Here is a 20,819-nt window from a genome sequence, read left to right as displayed (position 1 = left end):
TCTTTCCGTTCAATAACTGGGCATTATTATCTCGTCATACTCTCCATAGGGATGTCTCTCTCTCTACAGCCCATTCCTGTGCATGACTGTGATGTCCTTGCAGAGCTCTCTCTCCTAACCTCAATGAATAGGAAAACTCATATAGCTTACCTAGGAAATTTCCACTAGAATATTTTGTTCTGATTTCCCCCCCACCCCCCCGAATATAGCATAGAGCTGTGGTGAGCTGACCTAAAAAAAAATCCAACGTGGGCAATTGCCATCTGCCAGCCCGTGATTTTAACTGAACAATAGACCTTTCATTTTTCCTCTTTTTGTCGTATCCTATTAAGCTCGTCTGGCTGTTTTCCACACTGAGCATGGCTGCAGTCCCACTGGATTTCAAGGGTCTTGTTTTAGGTAGGTGCTAAATCTTCCTAATGATATACTCTAAAATTACATGAAAAATCTCTGCATGCTTTATTTCTCCTCTCTCTTTAGCACTCTGAAGCCCGGCTGTCTATTTAATCATCCAAATAAGAAGGACTTTCAATCTGTAACCTGACTGTCCACAAGCAGGAATAGATATGCTAGAGTATTTTCAAATACGGCTTAGAAAAAAATTGAAGCGGTCATTTTAATCCTTAGGTCTCCCATATGATTTCCAGCTACAAGATATTTTTCACAGAGACAGATAATATTCATTTATTTATTTGTACACTCCTGCGTCCGAAGGTCTGTGATTTGCCATGACTGGTCTTCACAAAAAAAAAAAAGGATTCTTTGTGGCTAAGGAAGGGATATCTGACAACCATCTATTCAGCTGTTGATGCGTTATGAAGACCTGGAAAAAATTCTCCACTTTCGATAATTTAAAAGCCAGCTATTTTAGATATTTGGTCCCTGCACGTGGAAAATGCACAGATTATCAGGCGATGAAACTGGATTAGTGAAGAGTGCTATTTTGGTCAGGTTTGAGCCTCAGAATGATGGCTTAGATAATAAAATTTGAAGTGATTGTACACGTACTCTGGTTATTTTCAGCAGTCATCAAGTGAAAGCTGAAACAGAATATAATGAAAGCTTATTGCCTTTATTCTATGTCAGTATATATTCTCCCTTCCCAAGAAGCCTGGCCTTCGCTTGGGCTTGGCTTCTTCTTAGACCAGTAGCTGACAAATTGCAAACATGATGTTCCATTTTGTGTAAATTTTAAAATATTTGTGATTACAAACTTCATAAAACCAAAGTACGTTTCTAGTCAGGCAGTGGTTGCCTACTGCGATCAAAATGACTCCTAGTCCAGCATTTCAACACCTAAGTTTTATAGAAGCCCTTTGTCACTCGAAAATCCTCTGCAGCCTCAGTTATTGACTTGAGCTTCCCAAATGCACTGCTAGATCTGACCCTCTAATGGAAAAATAGAATCTTGGAGGAAAGAAAATCTCAGATGAAAGAAATGTTGCCACCTCCAATTCTAGCAGGAATCTACAAAGAGCTTCCTTCTAAATGCTGAAGGCTGAAGAAAGAATAGTTGTTTGAGATCACATGTTCCAGCCATTTATCTTTTTTAGTTGCACTTTCAGCACGTATCTCAAACCATCTGTAAAATCACTGGAGACAAGATGCAGCAGAGCTGCCTTCAACAAGGAATATCACAATGTAAGTGTAACCTTTTTTTTTTTTTTTGTGAAAAAGGGAGGGAGGGGACAGTTCGAGAGGGAGAATTTAAAAACCTTTGTTAAGATTTTTGTAATCCAGGCTACCGAGGCCATATATCTCCTAGGATGCCAACACACAGAACGGCACTGTCTTAGCTTCGTACAGAAGCCCTCATTCGAGTCCCATGTTCAAAAGAACTTTATGAGGCCCGGATCCGCCATGGTACTTCAGAAAGGAAACTGAGATGGAATTACTCAGGACCACCAATTAACAGTGGAAGTCATTACACCCAACTTTTTCCATTTAGAAACTGGACATCTGATCCAAGCGTGTTGCTTGTGCCCCTACTGCTGTCAATGAGGGCTGGGAGCTTGCAGGAAGGCTGATCGTTGTGTCCTAGGACTGGTGTCTGAGAGAAATGGATCATTAAGGGAATCTCCATAAATGAAGCACTTCTTTGCTAGAACTGGTCAAGATGTACCTGCTAATTTCTTTTTGTTTTATTCCTCTCTGGAGAATATGTTACCTGACAAATTGTACTTTTAAAAAGGAAAAAGGTATGTGGCGCCAACACAGCCATTGCAATTATCAACTTGTATCTATCTTTTTAATAATAAAGCTGAAGCTTTATTCCCAAGAACAGTCTACCCCCCCTTGCAGAGTTTTCCTAGCGGAAAGAGCATCAGTGTTTCATACACAGGAGGTATGTTTGTTTCTTTCTTTTTATAACCAATGCAATGCTTTTATGCTGAACTTGTCGACTTCTAAGCTGTCTCTAAGCATGTAAAAGTAGCCCTAGTCTGTGCAACTGACCTCTGCCATGAGTTTTGTTTATCTCACAAGATCCACAGATATATTTGATGGCACAGCACACAACGTTTTTCATCTTTTTCGTTTAAGATTCAAACGTACTCTCACTAAACCATGTATAAATCATGCTGGCCTGAGTTTTGTTTAAAGGGATGTTGTTCTCCCCAAGGAAAACTAATTCATAATAATAAAACCATATTTAAAATTTATGATAATCACCTGTAGGTGTGATATTTACATCAGTATTTTCGACAAGTGAAAAAAATGAGCATATCTATCCAAATAATGTCCATGTCTCTCCTCAGTTCTGTCACCATCATATTTGTAAACCAACAACATTACTTTCATTTCCTAGTGTAGCCTGGTAGGAATTTCACAGGAAAGCATGGCAAAAAATGTATGAAATCACTTTATTTTGGCTGTGACTCCATTTTAAGAACATCATATCATTTACCTACTTCATGCAGGAAAAAGCAGCAGGCAAATTACAAGTAAATTTTACATTCACAAAGTCTCCACTTTAAATCATCTGGCTGCTTGGAGGGTACTGCATGCATCTTAAAGAAAGCTGGGGAGCATTTCTATTAGAAAATGCATTGCTAGGTTGAGTTTTGCTCTGTGTGTGTAAGAGAAAGAGAGAAAACAAGCAATTTTTTAGAGACAGTTACTGAAACATTTTACTAACTCAGCACACGAAGAAACAGTATCTTGATAACATATATTCAAACAGATATAGACAAGTTTCAGATACATAAGACATTACCTTGAGGTCACAAGAGCTGATTTCTAACAACGCCTTTGCTAGCACAGTAAGCTTGTCAAAGAGATGTATTCAGTAGCATTGGTATGCGTTTTTTTTGACAAAGGAGAGTGGCTGGGAAGGATCTAAGCCAACACATGGTGATAGAAACATAGATGGAGGAACATGAGAGTGATTTAGCACATGGTCTAGTCACTTGTTTTATTTATTTTTAACACTGAGTAGCATTCATAATTAATATTGCAGTCTGATTTCATATGGCTTTCTCTAAAGATAGATGTAAGTTCACAAAGGTCAATGTCAAACTAAATTATTTGCCCTCCAAAAGTTGGAGGGCTTTCTATTTTCTTTTCCTAACTGGAGAGGTCCTGGAGCTGTGGAGGAAAATGGCTGCAGTGTCTAGCCACCCACCCTTCTGCATTAATAATAATAATAATAATAACAATAATAATAGTAACAACAATAACAACAACAACAACAACATAGAAGATGTCATTACCTGAGATTGAACAAACTGGGGCTACAACTAAAACAATGGTATGGAAAGACAAAGAGATGGTCAGAATCCAAACAAAGAACCAGGCTCCTCTTTGGTCTTGTGCAAGTGCTGTGACCTGTGTCTGGGTGCTTGGTGTTGGAAGGTCCACATCTGTGATGAAGGTGCTGGGCAGAGAAGGGAGGGCAGTGTGCCTTGTCAGCCACCTAAAAAGTGGCTGAGGCACTTGAGGCATGAAGAATAACCTGGAGACAGGCCTAGACCCCAAGCGAGATGCCAAAGGGTAGAGGAGGAAAAACAAGCAACACGTGCTCAGGGCGTGCAGTGCATCTTCTGCCAAGTTTCTTCATTAAAAAAAAAAAAAAAAGGAAAATTGAAAAGGAAGCCATCAGCTCCCATATGCCCGCCCTGAGCTCTCTGGAATGGTGTTTAGCTGGACAACGAGTCTGTGGTCATGGCAAGGGAAGGGAGAAAAGCGAGGGACAGAGACAGGCCAAAGACAAGCAGAACGGCCTCATGCTCTGCAGACTCTGCAGGCACCTTTGCTTACTTGCTTGTAGAGTTCTCCAGGGCAAGGCAAGACAGAAATACAGATGGATATGTTCCTTCTAGCAGGAATACTTTTCTGCTGATCTTGCTTACTCATGGGACGATAAAGGAGACTGAAACCGGAGCATTTCAGGAGATGTCTGAGCTGTTGTGCCACTGTTATCTGGGCTAGGAGACTTCACCACCAGTGAGCGGCAGGAGCGAAAGGCTAGGCCATCTGCCTTTTAGCTTACAGTGGGTATTGGATTAGTTCCCTACCTGGCAGAGCATCAAAAAGAGCTGCTGCCTCTTACCTGGCAGAAAGAGATTTTTTTGGTTCTTTGAGGTCTGCTTCAAATGGGCTCAGATTCATGGCTGCTGAATTTGCACGGGGGGAACAGGACACTCTCCCTAGAAAATGATAATTTGCTTAACATTGCTGTGATATCCCCAAGCATTGATACAGAGGTAAAGAGTGCTCTGGGTTATAAAAGTCTTAGGGGGAGACATTCACCTTGCTTTAAATGAAAGTGTGGCAGGGAGGAAACAAAAAACCAAAAACCATTAACAGAAACTGAAAAAGTAAAACATGCCTGCTTTTTCCCCTGGGAAGCCCTTGACAGCTTGCACATGAATTGGACGTATCTTGTTTGTCAGTCCAAACTGAAATAAGTTGAATGCTTATCAGCTGGCACTGAGTTGCAGGAGGTTGTACAGCTCCCTCAGCCTCTGCGTTGGATTCATGGAAACTGATGGTTGAAGCCAATTGGGAACCAGCAAGGACTAGCATACCTGAATAAGAACTGCGTGGAAGAGGATAATATATATTTCTTCTCTTTTATCAAAATTTTTCCCTACTATGGGAGATGCTGATAAGAGGCACAGAATTCACAAGCTCACTGCCTTAAATATGGTGCAGATTGCTGCGTCTTACCCGAAAAGATGGTAGGCATCTTTTTAAATTTCTAATTCAAGAAAGTACTTAGATACCTGCCAAACTTCAATTTAACTGAGCAAGTACATCAAACAAGTTCCACTGAAGTAAAATTTCAGGTATATGATTAAGCATTTGTGGTTGCTTTCCTTTCTACTGTCAATGGAAAGTGTATATTTGCTTCCAGATCTGTCCCGTCTACTTAGGAAACTTTATTGCTCCCATGATAGGGACAGGCAATGCCAGATCTTCCAGGCAAACTATTATTCTCTTACAGGACTGGGAGATCAAGAGGGTGTAATGCTCCCACACCAGCTAGTGTAGAGAAGTAGAGAGTGCAAAGGCTCCAAAATCAGCTCTTCAGATGACAGGTCAGATACTTGATGATGAGGGGCTGTGTCCAAAATAAGTCTGCCTATGCATAAGAACGAGTATGTCTGTGCGTTTGTGTGTGCACTAGCTAGTCAACAGCTCCAGGGTAATTTGACTTTTCTTGTACAGTTCCTCAATACCAGCAAGATCTGTACAGGGAAACCCGCTGAACCTGTGTCTGGGAAAGGCTTCAAAGATAATGGTCAGAGAGAGAGATTTCTTCCCAGCTTGCTAGCATCGAGGGGTGCCACACACCCTTATAATACTAATTAGCTCCTGTACGGCACTGTAGAAGCAGTATGTAATTCACCTTCACATTATCCTTTTTATAGTAGATATAGATTAACACCTATATTTTACAGCTGGAGAAACTGGGACAGAAAAATAACTAACTTCCCCAAGGCACCAGAGGAATTTAGCATGAGAAAGCAGAGGTGAACTCGGGAGTTCTCCATCTCCGGGGCCACGTTCAGCGCATCTGTTACGCCCATGCACTGCAGGGGCACAGAGGAGCAGGATGCAGCAGTAACAGTATGCAGGAGCCCAGATGTCTCTCCCGCAAGCACCGCCAGGAATGGCATTGCTGAATATGGCATTGGGCAGAAAGAGGAAGGTTGGCTACTCAGAGCAGCCAGCCATGCCAGAGGGCTGCTGGGCTGTTGGCTTCGAAGGAATGGGGAAGTGCTCTGTCAGAGCACTACACACCTCGCGTGGCTCCAGCTCTCAGGATGGCACCCGTTAGACTCAAATCTGCTCTTTCAAGTTAAGGTATGGCTAATTCCCAAAGCAACTTGACTCTTGCTTAGATTCTGAGGCATTTAACTTCTACCAGCAACTGAGGGTAGACAGCTCAGCTCTTTCACATCTCAGTGATGTCAGAGACTGAAGTCACACATGGTTTATTTCCCAAATGATCTCTTAGTTATGCTGATGATGGAATTAAAATTAAAATTAAAAAGCTCTGTTTCCATGGGAGAACTGAGACATCTCTTCTAAGGGGAGATATGCTCAACAGCAAATGATTAGGGTGACCCAATCAACAAGAACTTTAATAACAATAACTAATGATTATTATCCATATTAATAATAAAAAAAGATAACTAAGGAAAATTAAAGAGGCCACTGTTCACACTTAGTGAACACTCCTTCCTGCTTTGGATGGAAACACATGTGAGGCTGTTCCTTTTTTCTGCTTAATGTACAGTTGCTTATTTAACATACATAGTACTATGGCTTATAATAAAAGTTGTGTAGTCTGCAGCTTTATAATCCTTACATCCATTCAGAGGCATCTACTGGATGTGACTATTTACAAAAAAGGTACTGGATGAGTCTTGGGGTGCAGGAAAGGGAGACAGGCGACTGGAGGGGCATGGGAAGCAGAGGGACGTCCTAGTGAGCAGCAGAGGGCAGAGATGGGGAGGGCTGTGTGATGAATGGCAAGGTTGTATATCCCCATTGGGCAAACGAGAAATTCGTTGCGGTACTGTTTGTGCCAGTCTGACAATCTGCAGTGATTACTTCTTGAACATATCCTGCAGGGGCCCCGGTAGGTATTTGATGACCGTGTCCAGAATGCTCTCTTCCTCTTCCTCTTCCTCCTCGCCGCAGCCAGGAGGGATTGCCTTCTTCGGGCGAGTCAGACTCCCTTCAGCATTAGCTTCCAGTGCAGCCTGGGCCTCTGCTTCCCTTTCTTCCTTCTTCTTTATCCCATACTGCAGGAAGAGAGAGCATAGCGTCCGTCAGGATGGCAGGCGACACCAGCCATTGCACACAGGTATTTACAGCAGGCAAGGGAAAACCTTGCACGGCAAGGCAACCCGCACTGCTAAGCAATCCCGAACTCTCCAAGCAGAGCATCGTTCCAGCCCTGACAAGCAAACCTGTGTTCCCTCACATCCTGCACTATGCACACTATTGTTAAAAGCCTGCTTTTGCTCTTATACACAGAGATCAAAATTAACAATCCCATAAAAGCTCCCCCTGAGTACAGCCCAGTGGGCTAGCAACTCGCACAAGACAAGATGGTCTGGTACTCAGATCACTCAGGAACAGCCAAAAGAGAGAATTTGGGACAATATAGGCATCTGCCTAGCACAGGCACTACATGCTCTGTGCTAATAAATTTGGGGAGTTGCATTTTACTACTACCGATCCTCCTTTGTTCTGCTAAGAAATTTGACATTGAAGTCCATCATCAGCAACGATTTTGAAATCGCATCTATAGCAATTTATAGTGAAGGGTCACGGATGTGGCAAAATTTCAGGAAAAAACTAAGCAGTAATGAAAGCAAGGAAACAGGACAGGACAGACAAATTGACAGACTGCAGTGAAAATGACACAGTTTTAGACTTTCACATATAGGAAATGTTTTATACATCTTCTTCCCTGCTCTTTTGGTATAAATGGGACAGAAAGACCTCTCAGTAAAAACAAATCTTCATGAGAAACTCTATCTCTATTTGCACATCAAATTCTGTACTTCTGGGGGGAAAGCTGACTCATTCTATCTGAAGAGAAACATCCTTAAGCCTGCAAGTAGAATGGATAGCTGAGATTTGCTACTCCCACTGAGAACTGAAGACTTGCAACTAAGAGTTTATATGATTAGCCAGAATCTCATTTTATGGTTATATATTCAGAACATTAGACTGAATAGAGAAGTGAAGTTTTACCTGAGTGAATCTGACCTAGGGGAGAAGTGCTACAATATCCCAGCTCCCACAGCGACCAGGACTTTCTTTCCTGCTTCTAGTTTCAAGGCATCACCAAGCAAAATTTCTGCACTACCAACCCACTCAGTCCTCAGCCTGCATACATTTCAGTAATTCTCATTGTTGCTGCTATTTCCAGAAGTTCGTGCACAGATATTTTAGAGGCTGTCGTTATACATGCTAAAAGTCAATCTGTCACATACAACGCTACAGCAACAAGAATACCTGTAAACTACTCCTTTATTATTTATAATCACTTCACTTCAGCTACGTTAGCGAGGCAGTGGGCACCGGAAAGACCTTTGGGATGAAAATGAAAGGCACTCAGATTTGCTACAGTAGGACATGTCAATCAACTTTGAAATCATTGCTCTGTAAGAGCCGTTACTTTATTTGTTCCTTCACTTTAATTAAAGTACCAAATTGAATTAAGATTGCTCTCAGTGCATCGGAACCATGAATTAACTAATCTGAAAGGCTGTAAAGGCCAGCAAAACACTTTGCAGGAATAAGCATTTTGAAAAGAAAATTACATATGGTTTCAGAAAAGATCAAAGGATTGTGCTGGTGCAAAGCCCTACATATTTTCTCATATTTGAATAGCACTATACTAGTGCTATACTAGTACTCTTAGTACTCTCTGTACTCTCGCTATACTAGATGTTCTTTTATGATTTAATTTTTTTTTATTTCTTCCATTATGAAAAGCCCAAATTGTTTACCAGGAAAGCCAAAAAAAATGCCTTGCCGCTTTGTCACAACTTTCTGGTTTCAAAGGGCTCTTGGGATTGGCAAAAAGCTCCTAAACATTTCTTCTAAGCAAAGAACATATTTTTGCTTCCTTTCTCCATTATCATTCAGATTTAGGATGATAGCTTGCAAGGATGAGACCAGTAACTACAAAAAAACCCCAGTTCTCTAAAGTCATTTCTTCTAAGCCAAAACAGTCATTAAAGACATTTGTCTTGTGATTTTTATGCCCAGTGGATGCTGCTCATGACTGATTTCATGGGAAAGATACTTAAGACAAATGATGTCTCAGTTCAGATCTGAGGCAAAGGAAGCGTTTGAGTGACTTGCAGTCTCAGGGCTGAAAACTGAAGAGAAGCTCTAACGACGGGACCAGCCAGCATTGAAGGCAAAACGACGTGCACAGCAAGACTGGAGAGTGTCTGGGGGGCTGGCCCACCACTCACTCTCCCTCTGAAGTCACAGGCAAAAGTCTCTAGGTTTTTCCCACTGCAGTTTATCATCTGCAGGCTTGACTCTGCCTTGCCAGACAAACAGAGAGGCTGCAGGAAACTGCGGAAGGAAGACAAACTGCTCAAGTGCTGCTGTGTGCTGGGAGAGAGCACAGCAGCTTAATGATTACAGGAAGGAACGAGCGCTGCACTCATCTGCCTGTTCCTGTAGCCTCTCTTTAGGAAGTCACTGCTGACTGCGCTCAGGGTGAGGACACTGAGCTAGATAGACCTTAGTTCTTATAGGGTACGGCCAATCTGATGGGACAGCTGCAGTATGGGGCAATGGACACGCTGGAATGAGCCTGCCACTTTTTTCACTTTAAAAGGACATTAAGAAAAAACAGATCCTATGGTACCAACTTACTGGCGCAAATGCCAAGTTCTGAAATTCTTTCGTCTTGGTTCAGGGCAAGATCTGCCTCCCCTGCCCCTCTTTCCTGATCCTGTTTGTGGAAAGGGTTAAGCATTTCTTTTGGCACGGCCTGTGAAATTAAATTCTTTGGTAGCTCTTCACTTGTTCTGGCTCACACCTTTCTCCAAAAGCATCAGATAATTTAATTCCATCTGCCATTCCTCCAGCCAGAAATTTGCAGGTGAGGTTTCAGCTAAGACATCAAAAAAACGGAGACATAGGTGAGCCCACCATATGTAGGCAAATGACAACAGCATGGGACCGGATTGTTCAATCAGGGAGAGACAGTACGGTTCTTGCTGGCAGTAACACCGCAACAAGAAGAAACAAGCCATTGGCCATCTATCACACATAACACCCAGACAGGAATTCGATTTGGACAGAAATACTCTTCTTTTGGAGAAAGATGGCATTTCATCAAAAGCATTTTTTTATGAGAAAGGATCACTTTTGGTTATTCAGTATTATCATTTATGAGAAAGGATCACTTTTGTTTAAGCAGTATTATCATTTTAAACTTCGCAGGATATTTTAATGCTTTTCATTGATCAAAATGAAACATGATGATTAGTAGGTGAATAAAATGACACTTTTCAGGTTTGAAATTTTTTCATAAAAATCTAATTATAGGAAGGAAAGTCCTAGAATGAAACAGGACAAATTAGAAAAAGCATGTGAGAGTCTTCAAATGAAATATCTTAGCCGAAATGAACACATAACTTTTTAAAAAATATATAAGTAACCCCAAAAATGAATTGTTTTGGTGCTCTGGTTTTCCTGAGGATGAGAAAATACTGCAGTACCTCCAAAAGACGTGAGGGATTATAATAATTTTGTACGCATGTTTTCTCATAGTCCCAAAATGTTGGCTAATTATGTCATCATATAATCTACATTATCATGTCATCCTTATAATCTACATATAATTCTACATCATATAGTTAATGATGTAGAATTGTGGGCATAATCCAAGAAGAAAATGAAGCATTTTAAGTATGTGAACCACCTCATGTCATTGCTCTATTAGTTGCATGAGAATTGTGTTGCACTGAGTCATGTGCCAATGAAATATTGATGAGCAGATCACTGTATTTGCCTGAAGAGGATATATTCTTTTCTAAGTCTCTGGAAGAGCTATGTAAATTGTACTACCCACCTCTGTAATTTAATGAATACATGCACACCACACACACATTTCAACACATCAGTTGTGGAATATGTGACAATAAAGAAACATACAGCACGTAACCTACTGATAGCTATTGCTCTACTTGTGGAAGTATGTTTATTGCCAATTGTTACATAATTTCATCCAAACACATTATGTATTTTCATGTTATTCAAGTCTTTGTGTTACAGCTTGTACGGAAAGTCTCTGGCTGTGGCAAATGATTCTCTCCTACCGGGTTATTCCTAATTTCCAACCTACTTTGTCATTTACAGATGGATTAGAATGGGTCTGGTAGGAATAGACTACATCTTCAAGCTGTCAAGCACCCTCACCATGTAGTTTACTCAGGATCGAACAAGTTGCACCCTGAATTCACATAAGTTGTTTAAACCTTCTACTTCTATCAATGAGGATAGCCCAGCTCTTTTCTCCTTTGAAGATTAGAAATGACCTTCTAACATCCTGCCTAAGTGTAGGAGTCCTCTTCATCTCTCAAAGAGTTCGAAACCTAGAATAGGAGGCTCGCCTTTAGCCAGTGGAGAGAAGAGCTGATTCATCTGCTCTGCCTCAGGGACCTACCCAGGGAAAAGGACTTGCTCCGTAGGTGTACTCCTCTCTTCCTCCACTGAGGGAACCAAGAAGCTGTTTAATACTTGATACTAACCAGGGATACACTCCCCCAAATGTTCACTTGCCCACAGAAGGCCCAAGGTGGCCTGGACTCCTCAGTCATCAGGTGGAAAGAGTATGCAAAAGACACCAAGGTGCTTGCTGCACCAGCATTCACTGACTCTATGTCAGGAAAATACGTGACTAATAAGGCTCCCATTGACTTCCTTCCCATCGCTTTCCTTTTTTAATTCTTCCTGATTTCCATAAGAAGCAGGTGCAGGTGCATAAAGCAGAAGGATGCTGACATACACTGCCTGACCTGGCGTAAGAGGATATTTAAATCTAACTCTAATGGCAGTAAGGGTGTCAGGGAAAAAAGGGAGTGTTGTGACAAAGTCGGCCTACAGCTGAAACGGCATCCCATCGCAACTATACTTACCATTGCTTATGACAAGACAAATGCAAGCTAACCATTGCTTGCTGAACATGAAAACATCTGTCTGTCAAATAGCTAGGACATAGGATGGATAATGCAATAACATCACAGCTGAGAGAGCTGAAGAAGTGATCAGTTATCTCTGGGTCACTCCCGGAACTGAGTCTCTAGGAATGAAGGACAAAGTGACCAGTTATCTTTGACACATTGACACACTAGGTGGGACTTCCACCCTTGAGTGAGGACTCAGAGGGCCAAGAGAGAGATCTTGCTGAACTTAATGGGCTGGCAGAGCTCAGGATCTGAGGGTGCTTATCATAGCCATAAAATTTGGCTACTAATATTTACCATGACTATATGCTGCCAAATTATTTATAGTTGCTCAATGCCAATTACCATAGTTAAAATATAATCACAGAATCACAGTACAGTTGATGTTAGAAGGTACCTCCCAAGATCACCTGGTCCAACCCCCCCCTCCCCCCACCCCCTACTCAACCAGGGTCACCTACAGCACTTTGCTCAAGACTGTGTCCAGATGGCTTTTAAACATCTCCAAGGATGGAGACTGCACAGCCTCTCTGGACAACCTGTTCCAGTGCTCAGTCACCCTCACAGTAAAAAAGGTATTCCTCATGTTCAGAAGGAGCTTCTTGTGTTTCAGTTTGTGTCTGTTGCCTCTAGCCCTGTCACCGAGCATCACCGAAAAGACTCTGATCCCATCCTTTTGACACCCTCCCTTCAGAGAGGTAGGAATAAACTACATCAATAAGATCCCCCCTCAGTCTTCTCTTCTCCAGACTGAGCAGCCCCAGCTCTCTCAGCTTTCCTCATATGACAGATGCTCCAGGCCCTTAGTCATCTTAGTGGCCCTTTGCCAGACTGTCTCCAGTAGTGCCATGTCTCTCTTCTCCTGGGGAGCCCAGAACTGGACACAGTACTCCAGGTGAGGCCTCCCCAGGGCTGAGGAAAGGGGGAGGACCACCTCCCTCCACCTGCACAGAGCACTCTGCCTAATGCACCCCAGGATACCCTTGGCCTTCTTGGCCACAGGAACACGTTGTTGGCTCCTCGTCAACTTGTTGTCCACCACGACTCCCAGGTCCTTTTCTGCAGAGCTACTTTCCAGCAGGTAAGCCTGGCCTGTCCTGGCGCATGGACACCTCTCATTCCTCCTGAGACCCTGCACTTGCCTCTGTTGAACATCACGAGGTTCCTCTCTGCCCATCTCTCCAGCTTGAGAGAGAGGTCACTCCAAATGGCAGCACAGCGCTCGGATGTATAAGCCACTCCTCCCAGCTTTGTATCATCAGCATATCATATCACATACTGCCAAACTTAAACAAACATAACTGACAGAAATCTATCTGCTGTTGCTATGCTTGAATTATCATATGTTACAATCTATATAAACTATAGGTACACTTACAGGATCAGCTGCTCAGAATATAAGGAAGGCAAACAAATTTATGCTTCAGTTTTTGGTGCAGAGGAGGAACCACACTTCCTTGGCCAACTTTCCATGCTCATATCTCTGACTAATACAATGTTCAGCTGACTTAGAGTATGTATGTAGGGCCTCTGGTAGGCAGTGGGATGGAAGTGAATGTTTTAATACTTTGCTAAGATAAACCCAGGCAGGGGTGATAGCAGGAATTCTCTAGTGGAATAGCACATGCTTGGTGGACCAGTCATGGTTGGTAGCAGCTGTCAGCCAAGCTCCTCTGTTGTGCCTGGGTGATACCTAGAGGACTGCCTGCAGAAACTATATAATACAGCTGTGCACTGTCTGCAGTGCTGGGAACTTTTCAGGACTGGTTGTCTTCACCACAGACTACTGGTAATATTGCTCCTCTTTCACTCAAAAAGCACCCCTTCACTATTTTATTAATTAGTTGAGCTTTTTAAGAGCCACTTAAGAGATTACAATGCTTGTTCCTTCCTTATCTTGTATCTTCATATACCAGTTGAGGGAGACATAGTCTTTTCTTACTCAGCCCTATCAAATTCCATTCACCTTCCAACCCACCAAAAAAAAAAACCTTCAGCTAATCATGAAAACATATGATTAGATAAGGCACTGAGAGGGCAGTTGGCCTGCCCGTCCACCTCAAGAGTCAACTTAACCTGAATGAGCCCTGTTCACACAGACCTTCACTGGTGAAGAATTCTCATCTACTCTGGAGCATAACTACCCTTTACAATTAGAATATTTTCCCTCATATCTAACCTAATTCTTTTCTGGAATGCCTTTTTAAAATACATTTGGAAAACTGAAGATATACAGGCACTGCAGAAAGATTTCCCTTTCATCTCTCCTGTTGTGCTTCATTTGTTGTATGTACTAAGCTATTTTTCCCCTGCACTACCAAAGGGAATGTCACTCCAGCTAAGATTATCCCATTATGACGGCACGGAACTTTCTGCCACAACCACGCGTGGGACTGAAGCAAATTAAAAGCAATGGCTAAGGTTTAGCATTGACATTTAGCTTGGTAACTGTGAGAGTTTGGAGAACGGTGAAAAAAATTATTAAAAAAAAAGAAAAAAACAATCAATCAATAACAACAACAAAAAATGGCCTTACTTCTGACAAAATTGAACAAGCACTCTAAGGAGGATTCCAAGCTCTTCTAGAGAGTGGAAAACAATCATCTCTTTTGCTTCACCTACAAAATTACTTACAGGCTTTGGGTAGTCTCTTCCGATTAAAGTGATATTCTGTGATTTTCTCAAATGGCTAAGTATCAAGCATGATGTTTTATACTTGTTTGTTTTCTGCATAAACTTGCTTCACATTGAGATGCTGCCATGCTGTTTGATTTACCTAGTGTTAGATACAGTGTCATGAGATTAAAACAAACTTTGTCAACATGTCGGGGCAAAAATCCCAACTATACCGAATTAAAATGAGTAAAATAGAAATTTGATTATCTCAGGGAATCTCAACACTCTTTATGAGACAATTATCAGCACTTTTCTCTTATGATGATTTCAGAAAACTTGACTCTCAGCAGTTCGTTTCGATATCGTACCTAAATTATAATCTGCAGCTCAGGCAAAGCAGAAGCTAACATTCAAAATACTTATTCCGTAAGGTGACCAGCATGTTCCTTTTGGGAAATGGTATGCTGCACGTGCATATACTTTGATGGACATAAGATCCCAGTTGTGTCATGCACCTATCATAACAGCAGATCTTATAGAAACCCCTTTACTTCCTATGCCTCCCCCATGTAAAACTGAACTGCAACAGTTGCTAGGTTGAGCCATGCCAAACACTTCTGCATCTCCTCATGTATACTCAATTTCATTCATTTAATTTTTTCCATTTAGTTTTGCTTTCTACATATGCATTTACTTCTACATTTACTCTTTTTTTACATTTACTTCACTGCTCTCATAGCTGATGAGGAGCTAGAAGTGCTGCCAAATGGATCATCTGTGCCAGCCACGCAGGAGCACCCAGAGGAAGCAGGGCCTGTTTGTAATTGGAGACTTCTTGTCAGCTAACCTACCCTTCTCTCTAGGGAGGTGTGAATGCTATGGAGAGGTTGTCAAGACTTGTCCCACCCTTGGACACCTCCTGCTGCTCTTCCACATGGGCACCAACATTGCTGCCAGGGGAGACCTGCAAAGTATCAAGCATGACTATGTGGCTCTGGGGCCAGTGATCAAGGGTCTGGGGTCCCAGGTGCTGTCTCCTCAATCCAGTTGGTGAGTGGGGAGGGCTTGAGAAGGACTGAACAGATCCTGCAGGTCAACAATTGGCTGCAGAGTCGGTGTTGGCCAACAGGGTTTCAGTTTCTATGCCCATAAGGATGGACAATGACTTGGACATCTGAGGGCCCAATGACTGCTTGGAAGAGATGGCACCTGCCTAATAAAGTAGAGCAAACGTATCTTTGCCAATAGGCTGGGAAACCTGGTAAGGAGACCTGTAAATTACAAATGACAGGAGAGGGAGAGAGAGATCAATGATCAAGTAAGAAAGTGGCTGACAGCATTGGCAAGCAAAGGGTCTGGGGTGATGTGAGCAGAAGGGACCTCTTAATTAACAAAACAGGGCTGAAGTGGCATCGTCCCAAGTACATGTTCCTAAATAAAGAAGTGTCTAGGACCACATTATGGGCAAAGTTCTCATACCCTTTCTGGGAAACCACCATGCCATGGTGCCTCTCTGAAGTCTCTGACACTAATGCATGCAGTGTGGGGAACACAAAGAAGGAATTAGAAGGCTGTGTGCATTTACAGGGTTGCAGACTCACTGGGACCACAGAGACATGGTGGGACAGCTCACACGACAGGAGTGTTGTCATAGATAGATATAGGCTTTTTATGAAGGACCAACTGGCAAGGCAAGGAGGGAGAGATGTCCTTTATGTCAGAGACCGGCCGTAATGCATGGAGCGCTGCATGGGGCCAGCTGAGAGGTGATGGGTCAGGACTGGCAGGCAGACCAGTATGAATGATGCTGTAGGGTTATCTGCTTTAGCCTGCCTGTTGAGGAAGATAAGGCTTTCTAAAGATAACTGGAAGAAGCCTTATGTTCACAAGGCCTGGTCCTCATGGGGGACTTTAACAACTCTGATATCTGCTGGAGAGACAACACAGCAAGGCACAAGCAATCCAGGATGGTACTGGAGTGCACTGACAACAACTTCCTAATATAGCTGATCAAATAGATGCTGAGAAGCGGCACTCTGCTGAACCTCACAATTACAAACAAGAAACTCATTGGAAACTCACTGAAGATGTAGAATTCAGGGGCAGCCTTAGCTGCAGCCACCATGAGCTGGTGGAGGTCAGGATCCCATAAAGAAGGAGTAAGGCAAAAAGCAGGATCCCAACCCTGGACTTTAGGAGAGTAGACTTTGGCCTGCTCAGAGAGGTGCTTGGAAGAATCTCATGGGATAGAGCCCTGGAGGAAAGAGGGGTCCGAGAAGTTTGTTTGGTATTCCAGGATCACCTCCAAGCTGAAGAACGGTCCATCCCAGTGAGCAGGAGATTAAGTAAAGGTGGCAGGAAGCCTGCGGGGACGAATAAGGAGCTCCTGACTAAATTCAGATATAAAAAGGAAACGTACAAGAGGTGGAAGCAGGGATAGGTGATCCAGGAGGAACACAGAGACACAGTTTAAGCATGCAGGGGAGTGGTTAGGAGAGCAAAAGTCCACCTGGAGTTGAATCTGGCGAGGGACGAGAAGGGCAAGATGAAGGGCTTCTACAAGTGTGTCAGCAGCAAAAGGAAGGCTAGGGAAAATGTGGGCCCACCACTAAATGAGTCAGGGGCCCTGGTGACAAAGGACACACAAAAGCCAGGGGCACTTCTTCACCTCAAGCTTTATTGGTGGTAAGACTGGCCCTCAGGAATCCCAGGACCCTAAGACCAGAGGGGAAGTCTGGAGCAAGGAAGACTCACCCTCGGTGGAGGAGAATTAAGTCAGGGAACACTTCAACAAACTGCACACGCAACAGTCCGTGGGCCCTAACAGGATGCACCCAAAAGCACTGAGGGAACTGGCTGATGTCCTTGCAAGGCCCTAACTGAAAGATAATCACTCTTGATTATCTTGGAAAGGTCATGGTGACCGGGAGAGGTTCTTGAGGACTAGAAAAAAGCAAACATCTCTCCTAAGTTCAAAAAGGGCAAGAGAACAATCTGGGAAACTACAGGTTTCCCAAGGTGCTTAGTCTCACCTTGATCCCTGGGAAGGTGATCCAACAACTAATCCTAGATACTATTTCCAGCCACATGAAGGAAACGAAAGTTATTGGGAGTAGTCAGAATGGATTTATGAAGCACAAATCATGCTTAACGAAGCTGATAGGTTTCTATGATGGGCTGACTGGCTTGGTGGATGAGGGAAGAAAGAGCCGTGGATGTTGTCTACCTTGACTTCAGTAGGTCTTTTGATGCTATCTCTCACAATATCCTCATACACAAATTGTATGATTGCGTGTTATGATTTTTGAGGTTTTTATCATATTTGAGGCTGAAAAATTTTTAACAATTCACAAAACAGGAAGACAATTTCTTGTCCACCCCACGAAAGAGTTCAACTTAGCTGAGACACTCCACACTGAAAGACCCTTCACGATTTGCTGCTTTGTTGGCTACAGCAAAGATTGACTGAATGAGCAGGCACAGCCATCAGAACCTACTTCAGAGAGTTTAAAAAATTTGGGGAATATTGAAGACTGTGCAGGAACTGAATCAGCACAGCTGGGTTCTCTCACTGCTTTTGCAGTCCATTGACCAAGTAATTGCTAATTCTGCTTCACTGAAAGATCTACTAGAACTGTCATGATAGGTATGGACTTGAGGCAGGAATTACCTCAGCCAGGAGATTTCTATTTCATATTTTATTGGGCAGTAGAAAGAAGCAGGGTTAATCAATGACACTATGAAAACTTGTGATATTGTTTCAATGTTCTGCAGGGGTTGAAAGACCAAAACTCACAGGTTGAATTCACAACTGTGCAGAAAGCCCTCAAAAAAAAAGGCTGGTTTGCAAGTCCAAAGCAGAAACACAGATGACAAAGCTTGGCAGGTTACCCTTGAATTATAATGACAAAGGTCTTCTATCAGGATGCAGTACACTGTCGAAAGATGACAGGTTTGTGTTGTTGAATGCCTGCTTTCCCAGCTTGCTAGGAAAACAGTGCAGACAGTTTCTGCCTGTATTTACACCAGGTGAATTGGAATGTTCTTTCTAAGGCTATTTTTCCTGTACTGCGATCACTCCCGGATGATTAAGTCTACTGTGATAGCCAGTATTGGAGGTAAAGATGGTCCTGTTTGTCACAGTTGCTCTGAACTGGGTCTCCTGGGAGAGTATTAGACTTCATCAGATATAACTGCAGGTCTAGTAGCATCTCCAGAAAATTGGTCCTCTCTAAACCATGCCTGTCTCAGCTTCTTGCCCAGTGCTACAGATTATTTCCATTATTTGGCATACCCGAAGCTGGCAATTAGCGTCCGCAACTCCACCTCTCTAGCAGTTGGCATGTCCAGAGTCACATTGGCCATCTTGAAGAAATGCTAAGGCTGGGAGCATAGAAATGGCCCTTTCTGCTCATAGTTCTTCCTACAGCAGCTTATTGCTGTTTTCTCCAATCACCCCAAGACTGAATTGGCAAACTGAGGTAATAACGGGTAGAGGTCAGGATACAGACCAGGCTGACCACTTAGCAATGTGCAGTTTATTAAAGCATAGCAGTCAGCGGATGGTTGCTTGGCATAAAGACTGTATTTGCAGATGACACGAATGTGTAGATTAGATATAGATATAGAGAGTCATACATCTACTTCTAGGGCTGAGGGGTACTTTTCCAGCAAAGGCCCCTCCTTACTCGCACAGCCCTATCCAAAATGGGCCCTGTGGATAGCCTCAGGTAATGTGGGAAGCAAAACTTATCCAGGTAGTACTGAGAGAAGAGCATTAATTAATAACAGAAAAAAAAAAGGAAGAATCTGGTAACTGCAGTCCTGGATTGCGTCATTCAGTCGGGTGTGGGCAACACAGGAGCAGCATGACAGAGGGAGGGGGAGAGGGAGATATAGGCCATTAAACCCTGGAAAGAGGCCACCTGAGAAGCAAAGGGGTTCTGTTAACAGAGCTAAGGAGACATGAGCAGTTTCTTCTTCAGTCCTCTCTCCTGGAGCAGATCTTCCCAGGCTATTCCCTTAGGGGCCATGGGAGGTTTTCAGGCAGCTTTCCTGGGAGCAGGGGTTATCTGTAGACATGTTTTCTGTCTCTAGTGTCCCTTGTCTCCTTCAAGGGCATCATCTCCCCACAAGTATGCTGTGGCTGCATGTTTCTTTCTTCCCTTCTCTTACCAGAGGGAAGCAAGCAACCCTATGGGTCAGGATGAAGACCTGGGTCAGGTCTTCCATCCCTACCCTGGGTCAAGTCTTCCATCCTTGTCTTCATTATCTTCTCCTCTCTCTGTCAGGGGACGTGGCTGCGCTCACATCTCGAGGCCCAGTCATGGTAGACACACAGAGGCCTGCAGTTTTCAGCTTGCATCATACGAACAGTGCAGATCCCGTTGTGGCTTCAAAGCTATCGGCTGCCTCTCATCTGCATCTTCTTCTGGTTATTCAGATTAGAAGGTGATGCTGGGGGATGTGATGGCCACTTCTCCCTCAATGAAATATCTTGCCTAAGCACCTCTTTTCCATCCTAATCAGCTGAGGGATTGCAACACATCCCTAAGGAAATGCCCCTTAACCCCAGCACCCAGGAGCAGTCCAAATCAATAGAAATGAAAGTTGCTTTTATGCTGCATCACAACAGAGACAATGGAAGACAAAGACTGACTATACCATAGCACAGCTCTCGTGGGCTTATCTAACATCACTGTAGTCAACAAGCCTTGCTACTTTGCCTTGAATGGAAGCAGTGCCACACCTCTCCCTTGCTTGTAGTTTGTGTAACTATAAATAATAATAATTAAAAAAAAAGCTTCTCTTTGATATGTTTATTTAAAAAAAAATGTTTCAGGCTATTAGATCACAAACCATGGTTCTGCATATAGACATCACTAATTACAGAAATACAGGCCTCCTTTCTCTGAGGTGCATACTCACATGCTTAGCTTCAATCTTTGGAAGTCAGCTGACTGGTTACGCTTTTCAGCTCAGTAAAGAAACCACAGGGCCCACCGAGATACTCAGGGAGTC

At 43.0% G+C, this 20,819-nt stretch overlaps 1 protein-coding gene and 1 long non-coding RNA gene across 7 annotated transcripts in view; one reads left to right on the top strand and one right to left on the bottom strand.

The window, feature by feature from the left end:
• Positions 1-278: 278 nt before the first annotated feature.
• On the top strand, positions 279-20,474 carry LOC104151900 (uncharacterized). Of its 5 annotated transcripts, none has more exons than XR_011137651.1 (3): positions 279-399; positions 481-2,344; positions 20,090-20,474. It is a non-coding gene; the product is annotated as an uncharacterized lncRNA (long non-coding RNA). The 5 variants fall into 5 exon arrangements; XR_011137650.1 differs by lacking the exon at positions 20,090-20,474 and having other exon boundaries at positions 481-1,641; positions 1,766-4,809; XR_011137652.1 differs by lacking the exon at positions 20,090-20,474 and having other exon boundaries at positions 481-1,641; positions 1,741-4,809.
• The window catches only part of CPLX1 (complexin 1), a 133,755-nt gene continuing 115,783 nt past the window's right edge, over positions 2,848-20,819 (bottom strand). For both annotated transcript variants that reach the window (XM_068926770.1, XM_068926769.1), the window contains exon 4: positions 2,848-7,256. In XM_068926770.1, coding sequence (XP_068782871.1) covers positions 7,059-7,256 — 198 coding nt within the window. In that variant the 3' untranslated portion in view covers positions 2,848-7,058. The remainder of the gene's footprint in view (positions 7,257-20,819) is intronic.

This window comes from Struthio camelus, chromosome Z (assembly GCF_040807025.1).
Source record: "Struthio camelus isolate bStrCam1 chromosome Z, bStrCam1.hap1, whole genome shotgun sequence".
NCBI classification, from domain to species: domain Eukaryota; kingdom Metazoa; phylum Chordata; class Aves; order Struthioniformes; family Struthionidae; genus Struthio; species Struthio camelus.
This window is presented reverse-complemented; position numbering and strand designations above follow the sequence as displayed.